A 9,729-nucleotide genomic window follows, 5' to 3' on the forward strand; every position below is an offset into this window, starting at 1 on the left:
CTTATTAAATACTTTTTTCTTTACATAGTTGAATGTGCTGACAACAAAATCACACAAAAATAATCAATGGAAATCCAATTTATCAACCCATGGAGGTCTGGATTTGGAGTCGCACTCAAAATTGAAGTGGAAAACCACACTACAGGCTGATCCAACTTTGATGTAATGTCATTAAAACAAGTCAAAATGAGGCTCAGTAGTGTGTGTGGCCTCCACGTGCCTGTATGACCTCCCTACAACGCCTGGGCATGCTCCTGATGAGGTGGCGGATGGTCTCCTGAGGAATCTCCTCCCAGACCTGGACTAAAGCATCCGCCAACTCCTGGACAGTCTGTGGTGCAACGTGGCGTTGGTGGATGGAGCGAGACATGATGTCCCAGATGTGCTCAATTGGATTCAGGTCTGGGGAACGGGCGGACCAGTCCATAGCATCAATGCCTTCCTCTTGCAGGAACTGCTGACACACTCCAGCCACATGAGGTCCAGCATTGTCTTGCATTAGGAGGAACCCAGGGCCAACCGCACCAGCATATGGTCTCACAAGGGGTCTGAGGATCTCATCTCGGTACCTAATGGCAGTCAGGCTACCTCTGGCGAGCACATGGAGGGCTGTGCGGCCCCCCCAAAGAAATGCCACCCCACACCATGACTGACCCACCGCCAAACCGGTCATGCTGGAGGATGTTGCAGGCAGCAGAACGTTCTCCACGGCGTCTCCAGACTCTGTCACGTCTGTCACGTGCTCAGTGTGAACCTGCTTTCATCTGTGAAGAGCACAGGGCGCCAGTGGCGAATTTGCCAATCTTGGTGTTCTCTGGCAAATGCCAAACGTCCTGCACGGTGTTGGGCTGTAAGCGCAACCCCCACCTGTGGACGTCGGGCCCTCATACCACCCTCATGGAGTCTGTTTCTGACCGTTTGAGCAGACACATGCACATTTGTGGCCTGCTGGAGGTCATTTTGCAGGGCTCTGGCAGTGCTTCTCCTGCTCCTCCTTGCACAAAGGCGGAGGTAGCGGTCCTGCTGCTGGGTTGTTGCCCTCCTACGGCCTCCTCCACGTCTCCTGATGTACTGGCCTGTCTCCTGGTAGCGCCTCCATGCTCTGGACACTACGCTGACAGACACAGCAAACCTTCTTGCCACAGCTCGCATTGATGTGCCATCCTGGATGAGCTGCACTACCTGAGCCACTTGTGTGGGTTGTAGACTCCGTCTCATGCTACCACTAGAGTGAAAGCACCGCCAGCATTCAAAAGTGACCAAAACATCAGCCAGGAAGCATAGGAACTGAGAAGTGGTCTGTGGTCCCCACCTGCAGAACCACTCCTTTATTGGGGGTGTCTTGCTAATTGCCTATAATTTCCACCTGTTGTCTATTCTATTTGCACAACAGCATGTGAAATTTGTCAATCAGTGTTGCTTCCTAAGTGGACAGTTTGATTTCACAGAAGTGTGATTGAGTTGGAGTTACATTGTGTTGTTTAAGTGTTCCCTTTATTTTTTTGAGCAGTGTATATGTATGTATATACTGAGATCATGTGACACTTAGATTGCACACAGGTGGACTTTATTTAACTAATTATGTGACTTCTGAAGGTAATTGGTTGCACCAGATCTTATTTAGGGGCTTCGTAGCAAAGGGGGTGAATACATATGCACGCTCCACTTTTCCGTTTTTTATTTTTTAACATTGTTTGAAACAAGTAATTTTTTTCATTTCACTTAACAAATTTGGACTATTTTGTGTATGTCCATTACATGAAATTCAAATAAAAATCCATTTAAATTACAGGTTGTAATGCAACAAAATAGGAAAAACGCCAAGAGGGATGAATACTTTTGCAAGGCACTGTACTATAGAGACATATATTGTACTATAGAGAGACATGCTGTACTATAGAGATGCTGTACTATAGAGAAACAGATGCTGTACTATAGAAAGAGCGAGACAGATACTGTACTATAGAGACAGAAGGCCACAAAGACAGATACTGTACAGAAGACCCTTAGTCCAGGCCATATTATCCTTAGTCCAGGGCAGAGCACCTTGTCAGTGTATGCGTATTTTGAGTGTGAGGAGTCCAGTGGTGAGTGTGTGCATGTTCTTGTGTTCCTGAGCCTGCTTGCATCTCTGTCTATCTGGTGTGAGCCTGGCCAGGCATGATGACACAGGAGTGGTGATGTGGGATGATGGCTGAGTCATCGAGGACCTCTGTCACCTCAGACAGTCAGAGAGACAGGCCAGCTCAGAGAGAAGCTGCTAGCTGCTGTCCAACTACACTTCTCTCTCTGTGGGATTGACTTGAAGTTCATCATCAGGAGAGAGGCTTGTTACTGCAGCCTGATAGTCCAGGGAAGTTCATCATCAGGAGAGAGGCTTGTTACTGCAGCCTGATAGTCCAGGGAAGTTCATCATCAGGAGAGAGGCTTGTTACTGCAGCCTGATAGTCCAGGGATGTTCATCATCAGGAGAGAGGCTTGTTACTGCAGCCTGATAGTCCAGGGAAGTTCATCATCAGGAGAGAGGCTTGTTACTGCAGCCTGATAGTCCAGGGAAGTTCATCATCAGGAGAGAGGCTTGTTACTGCAGCCTGATAGTCCAGGGAAGTTCATCATCAGGAGAGAGGCTTGTTACTGCAGCCTGATAGTCCAGGGAAGTTCATCATCAGGAGAGAGAGGCTTGTTACTGCAGCCTGGTAGTCCAGGGAAGTTCATCATCAGGAGAGAGGCTTGTTACTGCAGCCTGATAGTCCAAGGAAGTTCATCATCAGGAGAGAGGCTTGTTACTGCAGCCTGAAAGTCCAGGGAAGTTCACCATCAGGAGAGAGGCTTGTTACTGCAGCCTGATAGTCCAGGGAAGTTGGGGCCCAGTGCAGAGAGGAATAAAAGATGGGATGAAAATGGGGCGTACGAGCTGTGTGAGCAGTCGTGAATATGGATATGCGTTGCATCTGTTTCTACAGTGCAGTGAGTGAACTTGCAGTGGGAGGGAGGTATATCCTAGTAAATAGGCCACAACCTGAGCAGTGCAGTGTGAGAGAGAGGCCCTCTCTGTCAATCTGCTGGAGATGCTTCATAAAGCCCTCTGCTTCAGCCTTCCTCCTACATGATCAATACTAACATGCCTAGGCAATTAGCTCAACATGCTGGAAAACCAGGGAATTAGTTGACTTACTAGTGTATACTACAGGGAGAGGCGCTGGCTGTAGGAGGGAGGGGTCTGTACAGTGCAGTGTGCTGGACCTTTGTTACAACATGACTGTGGACTTCCCATCCCTCCTCTCTCTCACTGCATGCCCCTCTCCTCCCTCCTCTCTCTCTACCTCATTGCCAGCTCCTCTCTCTTTCTCTTTCTCTTTCTCTTTCTCTTCTCCTCTGATAAGTGGTGTGAACTGTGAAGGCATCATTTATTGCCATGGGCTTCCCTCAGAGAGGACTTTGTATGTCTCCCGGCAGGATCCTGGCAGCCATTGAACAAGTCTCTGAGCAAGAGGAGTTTGATTTCTGTTACTGCTGTTGTTACAAATGAGATGAAGGTTCTCTGTGGCGCGAGTGTGTATGTGTCGGTCTGTGTTTTTCGTTGAACTGTAGTTATGGCGACTACAACAACAAGTGCAAACAAGTCTGTCAGAAGGACAACCTCAGAATGTTCCGGCAAGCGCAAACAACAGCATAAATACAGACTGCATTTACAGACCATGACACACTATTAATGTGACTGTCCGTTTGGTTTTCCAGAACAAGTAGCTGCAGTAGATTGGGCTGGGTGTTGAGTACAATCCGCCACATTCTATCCCTGTGGGGAACCGTAGGTCTATATATTTAACCCTGCTCTCCCCTTATGGAATCCACTATGAATAAAAATACTTCCATCAGCAAAGAAACTCTCCCATTGATCCGTGTGTTGGATTGAAACGTTAATTGCACGTAACACATTTGAACACAGAATGTAATTTGCTCGGGTGCGCTGGAGGCAGTGGAATGAATTGATTAAATGTAACTCAGCTGAGATTAGAGTCTGGGGAGAAGGCCTGTGTTGTAGAAAAGTATTTTATTTTAAAATAAGAACTCAATCTGGTGAAGATCTCCAGGTCTTGTTAAGGGGTTCCAGAACCACTGTAATTTGGAGATGTAATGCTGTTTTAAAGCTCTGGTTTCCTCTGGAGGCTTAATGTCATTTAGAGAGAGAGGAGAGCTCTGTATATTTGTTAAAGCAAGCTAACAGTGTGCTTATGTTTGTTTTATTTTAAAAAGCTGCTCCAACACTGAAAAGCTTTCATATTTCTATATAATAATATATGCCATTTAGCAGACGTGTTTATCCAAAGCGACGTAGTCATGCGTGCATCCATTTTAAGTATGGATGGTCCCAGAGATGGAACCCTCAACCTTGACGTTACAGTGACATGCTCTCCCTTATAGAAAAAGATTGCAATCAGAGTGCAGTATAACTGCAGTATGCTGCAAATACTGTGTCCAAAATTATATATCATTTTCTTTACTGCAGTACTTTTGCATTGTAACTGCAGTTACGCTTCCAACACACCGACAGCCTCATTGCGCGAAATAGTATGCAGCATCATCTGGATATGCATGTAACAAAGTTGAACATTCACCTTCTGCTACCATTCTGTCAAGCTGTCTACGCATACAGATTGACGCATAAATTCGATAAATCCAACTGATGCACCACACCGAACGCACTGCCTCTGCAATGCTGCAAGGCAAACGCAGCGTTTCCTTGGAAATGAAGGTTATTCTGGTGTACCAAAATGTAATGACGCTGTCGGTGTGATCGAAGCTTAGTACCCTGTAGTTATTCTTGCAAATACTGCATCTAAAATACCACAGCCGACACAAGTTATTGCACTTTTACTGCAGTTTCAAAAGCTACCAACTGAGCTACAGAGGACAATGTATTCCTTCTATGGAGCGTGTATTCTGTTTATGGCATCCCCAATAATAGGCCTAACAGCTAGCCTGTATTTCATGTGGCAGTTTGGTAGCACATAAGAGATATTAATCACATTTTACACTGTTACAGAAAATGCTGGAGGCCTCGGGGATCCCAAAAACTGCTAAGTGATGGAGAGAAGAGGCCGATCGTTCAGATACTGACAAGACGAAGATAGGCTAAACTCCAGATGGAAGATGCCCTCCAAACGAAGAAAGATTCACTTCAGATGGTTCAAATAGACTGTTTTCTTTACAACACCACAATTAGCTCAAAGCTTATTTATGCATAAAATATCAAAAAGTCGTTTTTTTTATATATATAAACGGTTTTATGGTTTTATGCTCTTAGCCTCTGCCCTGTTGCCAGGTATTTCTGTTTGGTTTGCGGAGTGTAGTGTATTACCTGCAGATGTCTATAGAACATTACTGTATGTGATTAAAACAATCATGAAGACTAGCCTGTCGTCCGTAAACCACTGTTGTAAATACATTGCTACGTACCAATGTATGTTAAGGCAGGGCTTGACTTTCAGGTCAATTTGCCAACGGCACACTGGGCCGAATGAAAGAAATACTGGCACGTTTCAACATCTGGCAGGCAAGCGAATGATGCGCGCATAAATTCAAGAGCTTGTGATTTTCTTTCATTTGGGCTGAGCAAGTAGCCTACAGGATTCAGACAGACATTGGGAAGTCAAATTTAATGATAGTTTAAAAGTAATTAATTGTAATTTTCAAGGACCTACATTTTTATATTGAATTGTCATAGCCTATAGAAAAAATCCCCCCAAAACATGTAAGCAAAAAAGTATGCATGACAACTTAGTGAATAATGCATGTTTTATTAAGCCTTCCAAATGGCATTATGCAATGACGTAAAAATATTTGACATTCTAAAACATGTCAGAATAAAGCGGACATTGCCTGACTAAATAGACTGTATGTAGATGCTCCCAACACAAACACACTAATGAAGTCTGTGGCAGCTAGTCAGTCTCACCATTTGAAATGTTGAGTTATTGAGGGGTTAATGTATCATGTTTTAAAACAAAGTGAGCAAAAATCTGGTTCCCTTTGTAACGGAACGATTTGTATTCCACTGGTTTTCCTGCTCATAACTGCACGTGGTTTTACCGCAAATATAGCAACAGACCAGCGCGAAAAACAAATGAAAGCAGATCTCTCACAAAAACGGATCAGAAATTAAATCAAGGAATAATTATATTGCAGTAAAACTTCTAAATCGGCTACCTTCAAGGACTTTTCTAGGACCAAATAGCATCGTAGAAATGTCTGATTATCAAGTTTGGCTATTCTATGATGACAATTGCGCAAAACAAATATTCTACCAAGACGGAACTTTTTATTCCTGGTTTGCATACCCATTCTTGCCTTAGCATTTATTGGTATTTATCATAACTTTGAAGATGTTTCCTACCTCTATCGGTCTTCAGTGAGCTGCTCCACACAACAATCTCAAGCTCGGCTTAATGTGTAGTTTATGGCGCGGGTTTGATAAATAATCAACATAACGAACTCACAGCTTCAGGAATCCTTTATTACATAGCCTAGATTAAATATAGCATTTTTACAATATTTGTTTTCACTGGCCCAAGTGGCCACTGACCGGGATGATCAACTGGCCCGGAGGGTTTCCAAAACCTCCCCGGGCCAGCGGCCAGCCCTGAACGTCAGGCCCTGGTTAAGGCGTTGAATAATAGGTCATTGTAGGTGTATGGATGCGGTTGAGGGTATGCTGTGTTACATAGACTTTTCATGTTCATATGGCCATTATGGAATTGGTGGAGGCGGTTCAGTTTGAGATAGATGGCCTATGGTAATTATATCCAGACAGTATTCCACCAACAGATGACATGAATTACTTTTCAAAAATAGGTTTTCACATTAGACAGAGTTTTAGACCAACAGCTTTGCTTAAAAGCCACTATAGTCAGTTAGGGGCAGGACTACATCCAGTATCAGTAGGTCTGTCAGAGACGTTAAGTAGAACTACTTTCAAAATGGACGACTAAACACGTGAAAGTCTTAGGAATTCTGGCATAATGATGTGCTCTATAGCATTGAGGTCCTTGAAACGTTTACATAGTATTGCCAGAGTATAATATATGCCATTAAGCAGACACTTTTATCCAAATAGACTTAGTCATGCATACATTTTACTTATGTGTGGCCCCAGCAGGAGTCAAACCCACGATCCTTGGCATAGCAAGCGCCATGCTCTACCCCCTGAGCCACACAGAGCCACACATCCAGGGTATTATCTGATCCATAGTGATACTACACATGGAGATAGGAAAGATCTAATTATCTATGGTGATGCTTCAGTATGCTACAGAGAAATTGTAAAGACTGGAATGGAATTAATGGAACATATTGAACACATGGAAACCATGTCTGATTCCATCCATTTCAATGAGCCCGTCCTCCTATAGCTCCTCCCACCAGCCTCTGTATCATACTGATGCATGGTATGTTACGTAATGTTAAATACTCCTCACAGCCTGCAACTATCATGGTCATTGTTACTCAGTCTAATCAATGACTGTCAATCAGAAGTAGTGATACTTGGAATGTATGTGAGTGGAAATTCATTGATTTCTTTTTATGTTGTTTATGCTATTAGTCCATGCACTCTTGAAGACCCCCTCAGAGCGGGCTTGTGCCTTTGATATGACATGCGATGCTGTCAAGATTTGTTTTATATGCTATACATACACTACAGTTTGCCATCACAATATCAGAAAGTGTATAAAAATGGTTCAGAACAGCCTTATTGAAACCAAACAAACCTAGCATCCCTTTCCTCAAATAAATCTATACAAAAATCTTTCACACGCTTACAAGTGTCTCCATTCTCTAGTTCAGGGTTTCCCCACCCATCTACACACAATACCCCATAATGACAAAGTGAAAACAAGTTTTTACAAATGTATTGAAAATGAAATACAGTTACCTAATTTCTATAAGTATTCACACTCCTGAGTCAATACTTTGTACAAGCACCTTCGGCGGCTATTACACCTTGATCGTCTTGAGTATGTCTGTATCAGCTTTGCACATCTGGATTTGGAGACTCAAGTGTTTCCACAGATTTTAAATGGGATTCAGGTCTGGACTTTGGCTGGGCCACTCAAGGATGTTCACATTCTTGTTCCGAAGCCATTCCAGCATTGCTTTGGCTGTATGCTTGGGTCATTGTCCTGTTGGAACATAAATCTTCTCCCCAGTCTGTTATTTGCACTCTGAAGCAGATTCTCATCAAGGATTTGCCTGTATTTGGCTCCATTCATTGTTGCTGCCACCACCATGCTTCACATTAGGGATGGTGTTAGGAAGGTGATGAGGTGTGCCTGGTTTTCTCCAGACATAGTGCTTTGCATTCAGGTCAAAGAGTTGCATTTTTGTTTCATCAGACCACAGAATCTTTTGCATAATGCTCCGAGTCTTTCATATGCCTTTTAACAGACTCCAGGTGTGCTGTTATGTGCCTTTTTCTTAGGAGTGGCTTACGTCTGGCCACTCTCCCATAATGCCCAGATTGGTGAAGTGCTGTAGATACTGTTGTCCTTCTGGCAGGTTTTCCTATCCCAGCCAAGGAACTCTGTAGTTCTGTCAGTGTTCATTGGGTTCTTGGTCACGTCCCTGACCAAAGTCCTTCTTGCCCAGTAGCTCAGTTTCGTCAGGCGGTCAGCTCTTGGCAGTTCCAATAGTTCCATATTTTTTCCATTTCCCAATTATGGAGACCACTGTGCTCTTGGAAACTTTCAACACTTTCTATGAATATGAATACTTTCTGAAGGAACTATCTTTTTTGTTGTACACAAGACTGTAAAAACATTAGGAAATCAGCTCCAAGTGATTTACATTTTGGAAATCTGTTCAAGTATTCCCAAGCATAATAGAGACATGATCGTAAACAAGGTTTGAAATTATCGTTTTGGCTTCTAGCGGTAAATTTGCAGTCTGGAAATGATTTGTAATTATGTTCCGGCCCCCTGACCATCCACTCAAGAAAATGTGGCCCTCGGCTGAATCTAGTTGATGATCCCTCTAGTGTGTCCCGTCTACATGCTCTACCTCTGGGAGGACATAGATTTGTACAGTGCCTTCAGAAAGTATTCATACCGCTTGACTAATTCCACATTTTCTTGTTACAATCTGAAAAATCTCACCCATCACACCATAATGACAGTTAAAACATGTTTTTAGAAATGTTTGCACATTTATTGACAATGAAATACAGAAATCTACAATCATTTGCATAAGTATTCAAATCCCTATGCTTTGACACTCCAAATTGAGTTCCAGTGCATCCAATTTCTTTTGATCTTGAGATGGACTCCAATCAAGTTGTAGTGACACCTGTGACCAATTCAATTGTTTGGCCATGAGTTAGAAAGAAACACCTGTCTATATAAGGTCCCACAGTTGACAGTGCAGAAACTATAGCATAAAGTCCAAGGAACTGTCCGTACCTCTCAGAGATAGAATTGTGATGAGGCATATATCTGGGGAAGAGTATAAAACAAGTTCTAGAGTGTTGAAAGTTTCCAAGAGCAGTGGTCTCCATCATTGGGAAATAAAACATGTTAAAAATGGAACTACCCAGACTCTGCCAAGAGCTGTCCGCCAACCAAACAGGCAAGAAGGACCTTGGTCAGGGAAGGGACCAAGAACCCAATGACCACTCAGACAGAACTACAGAGTTGTCCTTGGCTGAGATGGGAGAACCTGCCAGAAGGACAAGTCTCT

At 43.4% G+C, this 9,729-nt stretch overlaps 1 protein-coding gene across 2 annotated transcripts in view; it reads left to right on the top strand.

Moving 5' to 3' along the window:
- Window positions 1–7,807, top strand: part of LOC106606077 (anoctamin-10) — a 47,146-nt gene extending 39,339 nt beyond the window's left edge. For both annotated transcript variants that reach the window (XM_082960018.1, XM_045719079.2), the window contains exon 13: window positions 5,045–7,807. In XM_082960018.1, coding sequence (XP_082816144.1) covers window positions 5,045–5,086 — 42 coding nt within the window. In that variant the 3' untranslated portion in view covers window positions 5,087–7,807. The remainder of the gene's footprint in view (window positions 1–5,044) is intronic.
- Window positions 7,808–9,729: the final 1,922 nt, after the last annotated feature.

The sequence above is a fragment of the Salmo salar genome, chromosome 02 (genome assembly GCF_965601325.2).
Source record: "Salmo salar chromosome 02, fSalSal1, whole genome shotgun sequence".
NCBI lineage: Eukaryota > Metazoa > Chordata > Actinopteri > Salmoniformes > Salmonidae > Salmo > Salmo salar.